At 38.4% G+C, this 15,581-nt stretch overlaps 1 protein-coding gene across 1 annotated transcript in view; it reads right to left on the reverse strand.

Moving 5' to 3' along the window:
• Ophn1 (oligophrenin 1) overlaps window positions 1–15,581 on the reverse strand; it is a 312,287-nt gene that overhangs the window by 128,779 nt on the left and 167,927 nt on the right. The window contains exons 8-10 of the mRNA XM_021187452.2: window positions 5,601–5,705; window positions 3,873–4,002; window positions 1,632–1,732 (exon numbers count right to left, since the gene is read on the reverse strand). Of these exons, the coding sequence (XP_021043111.1) occupies window positions 1,632–1,732; window positions 3,873–4,002; window positions 5,601–5,705 (336 nt within the window). The remainder of the gene's footprint in view (window positions 1–1,631; window positions 1,733–3,872; window positions 4,003–5,600; window positions 5,706–15,581) is intronic.

Raw genomic sequence — 15,581 nt, forward strand, 5'->3', positions numbered from 1 at the left:
AGAGAGAGAGAGAGAGAGAGAGAGAGAGAGAGAGAGAGAGAGAGAGACTGACTCCATATCATAAAACAAAACCCTGCCTAGGCTCACACAATTGCAGTTTTGAAAGCATCCACTCATTGAAACAAGGAGGAAAGAAAACTAAATTGCTCTCATATGCTAAGGGATACAAAAGTGTTTTCTGCCAGTTTTGTCCTGGACAAAATGTTCTTTTTTAAAACAAGAATAAGACAAACAACTCTAAAAGATAGTTCTATGAGAGCAGAGCTAGTGTAGAACTAAAAACAATGGGGGCTTAGGAATTAGCCCAGTTATAAGTTATCTCAACACCCTAGATTCATCCCCAGTACCACATAAACCAGTTGTGGAGACATATACTGGTAATTTCAGAACTCAGGAAGTAAGGCAAGGGGATAAAAAGTTCAAGGTCATGCTTTACATTATAATGAGTGTAAAGCCATCCTGGGCTCCTGGAAGCCCCATCTCAACAACCACCGTGCCCAAACATGAAATAGAAAAAAAGACTGCAGCTAGTGTTGTACATAAGCACTTGATACTCAGAGACAGGAGAGATTCAGGCTGACGAAGGACAAATTCTATACCATAGCCCAAGATGGATTTGATGAAGTCTGTTGACACATTACCTAAGAGTGTACCCCAGCTTAAACATACATTTGAGGTACAATAGTAGGCTCTGTGCTTAAAGACCAATGCAAAAACAGTCTGTAACCAAAACTGTCCCCTCATAGTTTTCTATGTACAAGCTATATCACATTGGTCATCTACAGAAAATACTGTTAATAGACATTGGCAGTTGTCTCCAAATTCCTGTCTGCCTTAATTGGGCCTTCGTGTATGTATTTAAAGTGTCCAACAATATGTAACTATTGTAAAGGGTCACAGTGACAGCATGTAGGCAAGCAAGCAAAGGGGATACTTTCGGAGAGTGAACGACATGCTGATCACTTTTTACCTATAGAGACATCTGTGCATGAAAAGGAGCAGGTAAGTTAACTAGCCTCTCAGTGGTCAACTTACCTTGGCATTTTGGTAAGTAAGAGAAGGCCTGAAGAGTGGAGGAAGAGATAGGCACTATTTATAGACAGTTTACAGGGTGTGTAGGTGATGCTAATTTTAGGATATATGCACACATATATAGAAGTGCTTTTAGTAGAGGCATAGTAGAAATTAATTCAGATTTTTAAGAACTCGATACTTAAAAGAATCATTCATGTTTTAGATATGTTCTCTGAACAAGTATAGGCAATTATTATCCTAAATAGTCTGGAAAGATAAAGACTCCATTATGATGGTAGGAGCTGCATATGCTGTAACACACCTGGGAGGGTACAGGGGACTTTCGGGATAGCATTTGAAATGTAAATGAAGAAAATATCTAATAAAAAATTGAAAAAAATTCCAGCACTCGGGAGTCTGAGGCAGGAGACTTGGTATAGGTTCAAGGTCTGTGCTACACAACGAGTTCAAGGCCAGCCTTTTCTCTAAAAGCAAACCAAGTTTTAGTTTTACATGACAGTGATAGAGTTGATTATTTGACACTGTGTCAATATATGCTCTTTTCTGACATACCATCACACAGATGAGCTCAAAAACTAGCAGTAACAAAAACTGACCTGCTTAGCACCTGGCTTCTGTTCCATTGGTATCATGGTGAGCATCCTGGTCTCTTTCTCATACCGACAGTAGTATTTCGTCCAGGATATCCCCAGGGCCCCTACAAGATAGGAGAAAGTGAATGAGCAGAATATTTCACCTCCCCAAAGCAGAAGCCGCTTACTGTTTGCTTTTCCCTCCAGTACTTGAGATTGAACACAAGGCCTCTACACAGCATGCATATTCCCAGCCTATTGCTTATTCTTTGTGGACAGACCCCAGGTCTATCTCTGCTCTTTGCCTATGCACCATCTTTACCTACCTACTGCACCCACAGAGATGCTAATCCTCACCAACTGCTTCCCATATGCACGCTTGGCTCATTCTAAACCTACTCTTCCTACAACAGTCCTTGGCAGTAGAGACATCTATGCATCCAGAAGCTAGAAACCCCTGCCAGTTTGCTCTTTCCTGAAACCTCTCATTTAACTAATATTGAATTGTGTCCATTCGGTTCCTCACGTGTCTCTTCTTCAACTATTTCTACTTCTTTTACCCCTTTAGCAATGAGTTAGCTAAAGGATGGTATCATCATCGTGTTTTCCTAATGCTTATAACATTTCCAATAAACTACAAATAGACATTTTGCTCCCATTAATCATTTCAAGCAGGCTTCTCTCATCCCCCAGCTCTGATTTGCTCCCATCCAACTCTTCATCATTTTGCTAGAACATCACTTTAAAAGATCGTTCTCTTGATGCCATCTCCCCTGCTGTAAATCATGCATGGCTTTCCTAGTCTCTCCAGCTTAGTCTACCTTCAAAGCCCTGAACGATTTGATCCAGTTGACCTTTCTCACCAGGCACCCTCACCCCCATGCACCTGTGTCAGTGAATGATTTTCAGTTGTCAAATGCTTAAGTGGCCATATAGTTTGTACTGCAAACAACATATATTTAAGATGAAGAATTATATCAGGACAACAGGGGTTATTCTCAACAAACCAACACCTAAGCTTGATGTATGTTCTCCAACACCCCTCTGCCTCTACTCATACAGCAACACACATGTGAAGTTCTCTACCCAACCTCAGCCCATTTTTAGACCTCTCACTAAACAGTTAAGTTATAAGTCAAACATCACTTACTCAGAGAAGCTCTTAGATATATGCCCTAAAGAGAGTGCTCTAAATGCTTCACAAATATACTTTCCTATCTCTCCTGTCAATCTTGAGAATAAAAAGAAATGTGGAATTCATTTTGTTCTTGTACTCTCAGTGTGCTGCATTGGCATTTAGCAAACAATGTGGCTTGGTGAGCATTCATTTAACTGAGTGACAGCCATTTGTGACAACTTAGAAAACTGAGGCACAGAAGCACTCTGCAGCATGTAGCAGAGGTTCTCAACTAGGGGCACTTTTGCTTCACTGTAGACAGTTTAGGCTGTCATGTATGGAGAGTCTTACTAACACAAGGTGAAGAGAGAACTAGGATGCTGCTCGCCACTTCACACTGCTTCTCACCTTCTTACCACTGTGATCCTTTAACAGTTCCTCAGCTTGCGGGGACCCCAACCATAAACTTATTTTTGTTGCTACTCCATAACTGTAATTTTGATACTGTTATAAATAGTAAAAAACAAACAAACAAACAACAAAACAAAACAAAAAACAGTGTCTTCCAATGGTCTTAAGTGACCACTGTCAAAAGGTCACTTCAACCCCCAGAGGGGTCAGGACCCAAAAGTTGAGAACCACTGCTGTACAAGCTCTGAGGGTGGTGAACGGGATACAATACACTGGAAAGGGTATCAGTTTGGGTATAGGATACATCTGAAGTTATCCTTTGATCTAGTGACTGTTCGAAGCCTCAGAGGTCTCAATTGTAACCTAAGCATAATGTGGAATCAAAGATTAAATGGGATGAAGCTTTTAAAGCAGTGCACATCATAAGTGCAGTACATATCTTTCTACTTCCTTTGCCCTACTTCTTTTTTGACCCAAAGTTCAGCATACGATATTAACATTCCTCATCTTGAATCTCAGAGAAAAATTTAGACACAAAAAAATTTAGTATTCTATGACATAGTAATTGAACATGCCCTTAAAGTTTCTTTCTTTTGCATTTTTTGCTATTCCCACCCTGCCCTCCAAAGACCTCTGTCTAGCATGGATCTATGAATAGCACATGTGTTCTCAGAGTTCAGAAAGGTAAATCAGCAAGGCTCTTGGAAGCTAGAGGATGACCCTGCATGGCCACACACATTTCTCCTGTGTATAGAGATAGCCTTCAATGGTTGGCTGTCCTGGAAGCTTGCATGTCTGAGGGGCTTCTTTCATCCTTTTCTTAAGTTCTTCCATCTCCTCCCGGGTACTGGAGAAATGATTTCTTGTCTGTCAAGAAATCATTATAATCATTATCACCATTATTATCAACAGGACTGTGTATTTATCCATCATAGATATAGTACAGAGATTTCTCTGCTCACAACACAGGCTAAAACATAGAAAAATGCTGGATAGTAGTGACTAGAAAATAATTCTAGAGTTTAATGGTACTATGTACTAGAAAGGAAACAAAAACCCAGATGCCACAAGAAGTAAGAGCTTTTACCCAGTGGGATTAATTCAAGCTTCAAGTAAATAGGAATTTGAAGCATGTGACGTTAGACTGACCCTTACTTTACAACAAGGGCAACTATAGAGAAGGTTCCCAAAGATAATGTTATCATGGCAACTTCTTTATGTTAGTGAAGAAGATGTGGACTACACTAACGACGAGTCAGCCATGAGTACACATGCAAACGCTTGGTATTAGCTCACATTTGTCAAGTTACATATGGCAGAGGAGTCAACTTGATTGTAGAAAGATTTTGTAAGTCAGCAGAAAATAGGTACTCTCACGTTCGGGTAAAGGAGAGGACCCAGAAGGAAGGAATAAATACAGAAAGAAAAAAAGTAGGTAAAACTGTACATCACAATCCCCCTAAGCAAGCATCTTATTTTTAATTTAAAAATCCATCTATGGATGTCATGCAATGTAGCACCTGGTCCAATGTCACCTGATCTTAATGACACCTTCTCTGACTACCAATTATTACATTCTCTATGCTCCTTTAAAAATCCTGGTTTGGGAACTGGAGAGATGGCTCGGTGGTTAAGGGTACTGGTTCCTCTTCCAGAGGTCCTGAGTTTAGTTCCCAGCAACAATATGGTGGCTCACAACCATCTATAATGTGATCTGGTGCCCTCTTCTGTCATGCAGATGTACATGCAGATACAGCATTCATATATATTAAACAAGTAAATATGTTTTAAATGTTGGTTTGATTACATATAGTAACAATTAGTATAAGGGATGTCTGATTTATCTATCTACTCTAGAAAATATATGATCCTGCACGACAGACAAACCTTGGTGCCTCATTTTGGTGAGCGCTACAGACTTTCACACTGTCTCAAACAGGATATATTTTCATGGTATGCATAAATAATCATCAAATGACAAATTAGTAAATTCTCATGCTTAGATACATAAAATATGCTATGTCTATGGTCATTTATAAGAACTAGCATGTGCATGAAGTTGGAGAAGTCATTTAAAATTCATTTGTTTAACTCTAAGGGAGAAAAAGATAACAGATACCCAAAATAATACATCAAGTGGCTTAATTTGGGAACTAGCCTAAGGCCTAAACCTCACATTTAAATATGCCTACAGCTGAACTCTGATGTACAAGAGATACAAAGCTTAATAAATCCTGGCTAGATAGAGCTATTCCTGAAGAGATGATGGAAAGCATCAAACCTCGAAGACAGAGAAGAGTCAAAACTGACCAAGCAAGAACATGTCGACGTGTTAAAAATGTTTGTATGCTACACGACTTTGTCCTAAATTGGAAGTGGGGAAATGGCCTGAAATTCCAAAGTTAAGACCACTGGGGCTCAAATTCCGATGGAAAGACAGGTGAAGCCATCCACCTGCAACTCACATTCTGTAAGCTGAGTTGCAGCTGCTGTTTGTACGGCAGGAAATCCTGTGTGAGCTCCACAGTTAAGCTGTTAGAAATGAAGAGGCTATGAAGGAAGGCCAAGACCTAGGGGGAACAGACAAAAAAAAAATCACCTTTAGAAACTTACCATTATCTAGCATCAGCACTTCCTACCTGATCAAATAAAGGACCCATGAAGACAGGGAGGAAAGTCAGGAGTATTTACCGAGTAAACCGTTACAAACAGTCATGGTAGCACAAGCAGATGTACAGGTAAGTGTTCTCCTATTAGGTTAAATACTTCACCTGCATTCAGTCTCAGAAAACGAACAGCAAATCCGGATCATTTTAAGACTGCATACAAAGCCACTCAGGAATTACATACTGCAGAAACTGACTATGTCTCTTTTCTAAACGGGTTCAGCATTTCTCATCCAAAAATATACAAGCTAAAACTGTCAAAGGCAAATGTAATACCAAAACAAAACAAAAAAAGAAAAAAGAAAAGAAAATTTTGCACCTAACCTAATGTGATAGGACTCATACACACTGAGGGAAATGTAAACACACTAAAAATATTGTATAAAATCTTTGGATTATAAGTACAAGGTGTATAAGAATTTGGGTTATGAGTACAAGGTGTATAAGAAATATAAAAAAATGTGTTTAAACTGGAGACCCATTTAAGATATTTCATTACATCAATGTAAATATTTCAATTTTTTTTTCAAAAATCCCAACCACTTCTGGTGACAAGCATTTTTAGTAACAGCTATTCAAATAAATATCCTCAAGATTAGCCCATAGTAGGCGCTTCTAGCAGAAGATGACATACAAATGATGGAGAGTCAGTCCACTTTTAATTTTCAAAACATTCAAGCCACGGCCAGTGAGATGGCTCAATGGGTCAAGAGACTTGCCATACCAGTCTGACAACCTGTGGTCACTTCTCAGAGCCCACATGGAGCTGGAGGGGTAGGACAGACTCCTAAGAGTTACCATGTGATGTCCACATGCTTGCCATGGCACACATATCCCTCACAACAATAAATCAGTATTTCACTCAATTCTATTAAAAACCAAATGTATACAAACAAAACTAAGGAAAATAATAACTCTCGCTTAACAATGATAAATATTTAAAATAAAAGTTCAATGTTCATAAAGTATAAAAGGTAGAAGTAAACCCAGCTCCATTCGTTGTAGAAAGCAAATAAATGAAATGTAGGAGTGTGTGAACATTTCACCCATACACACATGCATGGATATTTATGACAAATATATGGTAGAGAGATATGTCAATTACATTGACACTTATACCCACAATCCTTCCTGGGTTTCTCCCCAAATTCATCTCAGTAAATGGCATCAGTGCACCCCAGTCATTCAAATCAAGAACTACAAAACCAGCCCTTATCTCTCTTTAATGCACATTTAAGTCCAATTCAACAAAATCTTCTGCTACCGTTTCCTCCAAAATTCCATTTTTGGTGCTATAAATAGAACCCAAAACCTTGCACATGTAAGGGGAGCTTTCTACCACTGAGTTATATCCTCAAACCTCCAAACTATTGTGCTAACCTATCTATCCTTTACTATTTATAATCGTGCCACACCAATTCAAGGGAATGTGTCTTCTTACCTAGACCATTATAGCATTTCTTTAAGTAATTTGGGAGTCAAGTTTTGTATCCCAGGCAGACCTCAAACTCATGATTCTCTGCTTTTGCCTCTTGGTGCAGGCATTACCAGCCTGTGCCACCTCACCCAGGCTATAATAGCTTTTTAACTGATTTCCTAGAACTCTGCCAAGCCACTTCCCACACAATAAAATTGTCCTGATAGGGCACACTTAATGCCCTTTTAGTGGCTTTCTACTGTGCAGCGGCTGATATTCAAATCACACTGCATGACAATGAGTCCCCAATAGGACTCAGTCAAACATCAATTCCTGCAATTTCTCTTTTCTTCTACCAGAATCTCAAGACATACAACTTCTTTGCATTTTTTGAGACTGTCTAAATATTCCTTACTCTCATGAAAGAAAGCTGGATTTTTGTCAAAGGCCCTTTCTGAATTTATTGTGATTATCATGTGATTTTTATCTTGAAGTCCATTTATGTGACGTATTACATTATTAGCTTTCTTTTTTATTATTATTTTCTTTATTTACATTTCAAATGTTATCCCCTTTCCTGGTTTCCCCTCTGAAAACCCCCTTCCCCTATCCTATCTTCCTCCCCCTGCTCACCAGCCCATCCACTCCCACATCCTGGCCCTGGAATTTCCCTACACTGGGGAATAGAACATTCAAAGGACCAAGGGTCACTCCTCCCATTGATGTCTGATAAGGCCATCCTCTCCTACATATGCAGCTGGAGCCATGGGTCCCTCCATGTGTACTCTTTGGTTGGTGGTTTAGTCCCTGGGAGCTCTGGGGGATACTAGTTATTTGATATTGTTGTTCACCCTAGGGGACTGCAAACCCCTTCAGCACCTTCAGTCCTTTTTCTAGCTCCTTCATTGGGGACCTTGTGCTCCTTCCAATGGATGGTTGTGAGCCTCCACTTCTGTATTTGTCAGGCACTGGCACAGTCTCTCAGGAGACAGCTATATCAGGCTCCTGTCAACAACATTATTAGCTTTCATATGTTGAACCAACCCTGTATCTGTGAGATAAAGCTAACTTGGTCATGGTGGATGACCATTGTGATGATGTATGCCTATATTCAGTTTAGATCTAGTTTACTGAAGTTGGTGAATCTATGTTCACCAAACAAACATAATTTGTTTCTTTCATAACTGTTATCACAACTAACAACTGTTTTGATAATGTGCATACTTTCATGCATTCTTTCTACCTCATGGGAATATAGTATTCATTAAGAAAGAAACTGTCATTCCAGTTTACTGAAATATACCCAGTGTTTAAGACAGTGCATGGAAAATGAACAGCACTCTACTCAATGATAACTTGATAAGGAAGAAATAAAGAAAGAAATTAAAGACGTTTTAGAATTTAATGAAAATGAAGACACATCATACCAAAACTTACGTGACACAATGAAAGCAGTGGTAAGAGGAAAACTCAATAGCTCTAAGTGCCTCCAAAAAGAAACTGAAGAGAACTTGCACTAGCAGTTTGAGAGCACACCTGAAAGCTCTAGAACAAAAAGAAGCAAATACACCCAAGAGGAGTAGACAAGAGGAAATAATAAAACTCAGGGTTGAAATCAACCAAGTAGAAAAAAAAAAAAAGAACTACACGAAGAATCAACCAAACCAGGAACTGGCTCTTTGAGAAAATCAACAAGATAGATAAATCCTTAGCCAGACTAACTAGAGGACACAAAGACAGTATCTTAATTAACAAAATGAGAAATGAAAAGGAGATTAAAAAAAAAACCAGAAACTGGGGAAATACAAAAGAATCATCAGATCTTACTACAAAAGTTTATACTCAACTAAATTGGAAATCTGGACAATTTTCTAGGCACATACAATGTTGGAAAGTTAAAACAGGATCAGATAAACCATCTAAATAGTCCCATTTCCCCTAAAGAGATAGAAGCAGCCAGTAATAGCCCCCCCAAAAAAATTAAGAAGAAGCCCAGGACCAAATGGGTTAAGTGGAGAATTCTAAGAGACCTTTGAAGAAGACCTAATACCAATGCTCTTCAAAGTATTCCACAAAATAGAAAAAAGAAGGCACACTATCAAATTCATTCTACGAAGCCACAATTACTCTAATACCTAAACCACACAAAGACCAAACAAAGAAAGAGAACTTCAGACCAATCTCCCTTATGAACACTGATGTAAAAATACTCAATAAAATTCTTGCCAAACAAATCCAAGAACACATCAAAANGATCNTTCACCATGATCAAGTAGGCTTCATCCCAGGGATGCAGGGATGGTTTAATATACGGAAATCCATCAACGAAATCCACTATATAAACAAACTCAAAGAAAAAAAACCACATGATCATCTCATTAGATGCTGAGAAATCATTTGACAAAATCCAACACCCACCCATAATAAAAGTTTGGAAAGATCAGGAATCCAAGGCCCATACCTAAACATAATAAAAGCAATATACAACAAACCAATAGCCAACATCAAAATAAATGGAGAGAAACTCGAAGCAATCCCACTAAAATCAGGGACCAGACAAGGCTGCCCACTCTCTCCCTATCTATTCAATATAGTACTTGAACTCCTAGCCAGAGAAAACAAAAAAGAAGGTCAAAGGGATACAAATTGAAAAGGAAGTTCATATCATTTGCAGATGATATGAACATATACTTACTTGTCTCCAAAAATTCCACCCGAGAACTACTAAAGCTGATGAACAGCTTCAGCAAAGTGGCTGGATATAAAATTAACTCAAACAAATCAGTAGCCTTCCTCTACTCAAAAAATAAACAGGCTGACAAAGAAATTAAGGAAATGACACCCTTCACAATAGTCACAAATAATATAAAATACCTTGGTGTGACTCTAACTAAGGAAGTGAAAAATCTATATGATAAGAACTTCAAGTATCTGAATAAAGAAATCAAAGAAGATCCCAGAAGATGGAAAGATCTCCCATGCTCATGGATTGGCAGGATTAATATAGTAAAGATGACTATCTTGTGGAAAGCGATCTACAGATTCAATGCAATCCCCATCAAAATTCCACCTCAATTCTTCACAGAGCTAGCAAGAGCAATTTGCAAATTCATCTGGAATAACAACAAAAAAAAAAACAGGATAGCAAAAACTATTTTCAACAATAAAATAACTTCTGGGGAAATCACCATCCCTGACCTTAAGCTGTATTACAGAGCAATTGTGATTTAAAACTGTGTGGTATTGGTACAGTGACAGGCAGGAAGATCAATGGAATAGAATTGAAGACCCAGAAATGAACCCACACACCACAGCATTTTCAACAAATTGTGCTGGTTCAACTGGCAGTTAGCATGTAGAAAAATGCAAATTGACACATTCTTATCTCCCTGTACAAAGCTCAAGTCCAAGTGGATCAAGGGCCTCCACATAAAACCAGATACACTGAAACTTATAGAAGAGAAAGTGGGGAAGAGCCTCAAACACATGGGCACAGGGGAAATTTTCCTGAACAGAACACCAATGGCTTATGCTCTAAGATCAAGAATAGACAAATGGGACCTCATAAAATTGCAAAAGTTCTCTAAGGCAAAGGATACTGTCAATAGGACAAAAAGGCCACCAACAGATTGGGAAAAGATCTCTACCAATCCTACATCCTATAAAGGGCGAATATCCAATATAAACAAAGAACTCATGAAGTTAGATTCCAGAGAACCAAATAACCCTATTAAAAATGGGGTATAGATCTAAACAAAGAATTATCAACTGAACAATACCAAATGGCCAAGAAGCACCTAATGTTCAACATCTTTAGTAATCAGGGAATGCAAATCAAAACAACCCTGAGATTCTACCTCACACCAGTCAGAATGGCTAAGATCAAAAANTCAGGTGACCACAGATGCTGGTAAGGATGTGTGTAAAGAGGAACACTCCTACATTGCTGGTGGGATTGCAAGCTGGCACAACCACTCTGGAAATCAGTTTTTTGGTTCCTCAGAAAATTGGACCTGAGGACCCAGCTATACCACTTCCGAGCCTATACCCAGAAGATGTTCCAACATATAATAAGGACACGTGTTCCACTATGTTCATAGCAGCCTTATTTATAATAGCCAGGAGCTGGAAAGAACCCAGATGTCCTTCAACAGATGAATGGATACAGAAAATGTGGTACATTTACACAATGGAATACTACTCTGCTATTAAAAATGGTTGAATTCATGAAATTCTTAGGCAAATGGATGGAGCTAGAAAATATCATCCTAAGGTGACCCAATCGAAAAAGAATACACATGGTATGCACTCACTGATAAGTAGATATTAGCCCAAAGGCTCCAAATATCCAGGATACAATTCACAGACCACATGGAGCTCAATAAGAAGGAAGACCAAAGTATGGGTGCTTCAGTCCTTCTTAGAAGGAGAACAAAATACTCACAGGAGCAAATATGGAAATAAAGCGTTGAGCAGAAACTGAAGGAAAGACCACTGTCCCACCTGGGGATTCATCCCATATACAGTTACCAAACCCAGACACTATTGTGGGTGCCAAGAAGTACGTGCTGAAAGGAGCCTCATATGGCTGTCTCCTGAGAGGCCCTGCCAGAGATTTACAAATACAGAGGCAGATGTTCTCAGCCAAACATTCGACTGAATGTGGGGTCTACCAGAGAGGAGTTAGAGAAAGGACTCAAGGAGCTGAATGGGTTTGCAACCCCATAGGAAGAACAACAGTACCAACCAACTAGACCCCGCAGAACTCCCAGGGACTAAGCTATCAATAAATGAGTACACATGGCTCCAGCTGCACATGTAGCAGAGGATGGCCTTGTTATGCATAAATGGGAGGAGAGGTCCTTAGTCCTATGAAGGCTTGATAGATGCCCCAGTGTAGGGGAATCAAGGGTGAGGAGGTGGTAGTGGGTGGTTCGGTGGAAACACACCCTCATAGAAGCAGGGGGAGGGAGGATGTGATAGGGTGTTTCTGGGAGGGAGGGAAACCAGTAAAGAGGATAACATTTGACATGTAAATAAAGAAAATATCCAATATAATTAAAATAAAATTAAATAAAATAAAGACAGTGCCTGGAATACAACAAAATCTTGATGCTTCTTTAATAAATGAATACTTGTTTTCATATAGTACATATAAAATTATAGAAATGTAGACATCAAGACATGTAAGTCATGTGCCATATACGTAGACACATATTATACACATAAAAAGAGATACGATATATATACAAGCAATTTGGGAAGGAAAATACTGTACAACCAATACATATTCTTTTTATATAAAGGATTTTTTGATCATCCAAATGCACTATCTTAAATCTTTCTGTGATGAATCCCCTATGTAGTAATAAAAACATTTATCAAAAGTCAGCATATTTTCCAATCAAAAGTACACTAAGTTTTGTAATAAATTAAAGGTAATTTAGTAGGAACAATTATGCAAGGCAGTCGACTAGCAGAGCAAGAAGTAGAACAGGAAGTGATTAAATGTAAGGGCCATGAGTTCTTAGCACAGGCTGAAGCATATGGTATATAGTTTTAATAGCTTTCTGAAGGCATGAAGGGAAGAAAGCCAAAACAAAACATCTAGGCCCAGATGTGTTCACAGCAGAGTAATGCAAGGATTTCAAAAGAGATCAGAAAGAAATACTTCTTAACTTGTTAAAAATAAAAGACAAAACAAAACAAGAACAGAAACACAAGAAATCTTCCAAATGCCTTTTACAAAACTAGTATTATCATTTAATAGCAAAACCAGGTAAAGATACAGCACCCACCACACCTGCAGGCCTGATGAGCATAAAGGCAAAGATCCTCCATAAAACCCTTGTAAACTGTATATAGCAAGGTGGCTTCTCCCAGAGATGTGAGGCTGGTTCGACATATGTAAATCAGTAAATATAATAAATCATATCAATAATCTTAAAGACAAAGTTCATAGATCATCTCAATAGATGAAGAAAAAGCCTTTGACAAAATCCAACATGCCTTCATGATAAGTGTCCTAGAGAAAATAGGAGTGGAGGAAACAAATGGCAACATATATAGACTGAATATTACATACCCACAGCTAACATCAGCCTAAATAGGGAAAATTCAAAGAAAGTCCCATTAAAATCAGCAACGAGACAAGGCTGTTCACTGTCTCCACTATTTTAAAAAAGTGTTCAAAACACTAGTTGGAGCAACAGAATAAGATGGTTAGAGCTTCAGAAATGTGGGAGTTAGAAATTTTAGCCCATGCTCTGTTCTTAATTACATCCTGGGAAGACAAAAAAAGTAATGAAAATTCAATGGATACAAACAAGAAAAGTTGAATCACCCCATTTGCAGATGATATATTATTATACTTAAAAGTTCACAAAAACTCCACCAGAAAACTAGAGATGGGCCACAATTTAAGCAAAATGGCATGATAACTTACAAAACTCAGTAAAAACTCCATATGTCAACAGAAAACACATTGAGAGAGATCATGAATGCATTTTCACTCACAAAAGCATCAAGAAAAAAACCACCTAGGACTTAACCAACCAGGGAAGGAGGTGGGGTGGAATAGAGGGACTGAGGGAGGGGAAGGGAGGGGGAGGGAGGGGGAAGAATGAAGGGAGGGAGGGAGAGGGAGAGAGAGGGAAGGAGAGAGTGGAAGGAGGAGGAGAAGGAGGGAGGGACAGAAAGATATTTCTACAATAAAAATTTTAAATCTCTGAAGAAAGGGATTGAAGAAGACATGGGTTGATAGATTATTATTGTGACAATGATCATTCTACCAATACAAGTTACAGATTTAATGCAATCCAATCAAAATACCATAGTCAAAGATATGGATATACTCCTAAGCTTTCAATTAAACTACAAAAGACCCTGTACAGCCAGGGCAATACTGCATAAAAAAGGGAAAATGTTAATAGGATTCACATTCCAGATCTCAAGATTTATTTCAGGGCTACAGGATTACAAAGAACATGGTGCTTGCACAAAATTAAGCTTGTAAACAAAGAGAGCAAAGCAGAAAATAAATGTTAACAACAGCCATTGGACATTTGACAAAGATGACAAAATTCTTTGCAGAAAACATGGCATCTTCAGCACATAGTGCTGGGAAAACTGAATGCCTACATGTAGAAGACTAAAATTAGGCCTTTGTCTATCACCCTACACAAAATTAACTCCAAATAAACTGATTATCTTAGCCTGGAAAACTGAAACTGCTAGAAGAAACCATGGGCAGTATCCTTCCAGATTTAGGTGCAGGAAAGGATTAGGACAACAAGTGACAGGTGGAACGTCACATAAAACCAAAAGCCTTCTACTCAGCTAAGGATAAATCCATTGAGTAGAGAGAGGAAGCCCAAAGAGAAGCAATATCACAAATGGATGGATGGATGGATAGGTAGATTGGTAGGTAGGTAGGTAGGTAGGTAGGTAGGTAGGTAGATAGATAGATAGATAGATAGATAGATAGATAGATAGATAGATAGATAGATAGATAGATATTCTCTATTGGAGGTAATTTACACCTGGCAGTATTAATTTCACCAGCTACCTATGGCTAGTGAGGCCCTGCTACATAGAGAAGAACTTGTTCCTGCCATTTTCCTAAACCAGCTAATCTGTAACTACATTTGAAATACTCATCCTTCTATAAAGAGGTAAGTATATGTAGCTCTCACCCCTTATTTTTGCAGTAGAGAATGTTACAGAAAGCCACAACTGGTAAGAATTCAGAAATAAACTGATAGTAGAGTCCCTGCCTCCAATCGATACATTTAGAATACAATCCCTAACCTTAAGTGAACATCTTGGAACATCACAGAAAAGGGGACAAAATATTGTTAAGAAGCTGGAAAGCTTCTGCGAAATAGACTTTTCTTCAAAAAAATGGGGAGTATGAGTGTGAGTCTGGTAGGAGTTAAAAAAAGGAATGTTTGAATATTATTGAAACACATTGTATCAAATTCTCTAATAATTAAAAAATACTAATTTTAAAAGTGCAAAGTAAAGTGTGACATAGAGATTGGAGGAGGGATTGAATCAAGGAAAAAGAAAAATGAAGAAAATGGTCATAAATGGGGAGCAAAATAGTATAAATGCAGTAAGGAAGAGTATGAACATTTCTAAGAATAAGAAAAATAAAAACCTGTGTGCGGATATTCTTGACATATATTGTTAAGCATGAACATAAATTGATGTTTTTATTCTTTTGATCTTCCAATTTTATGACCAAAGTTGTCCTTCACTTAAGCATTTTGGGCATTTGATTCTCTCTTCTCCTCTCCCTCTCCTCTCCTCCCTCTCCTCTCCCTCTCCTCTCCCTCTCCTCTCCCTCTCCTCTCCCTCCC

The sequence above is a fragment of the Mus pahari genome, chromosome X (genome assembly GCF_900095145.1).
Source record: "Mus pahari chromosome X, PAHARI_EIJ_v1.1, whole genome shotgun sequence".
Taxonomy (NCBI): domain Eukaryota; kingdom Metazoa; phylum Chordata; class Mammalia; order Rodentia; family Muridae; genus Mus; species Mus pahari.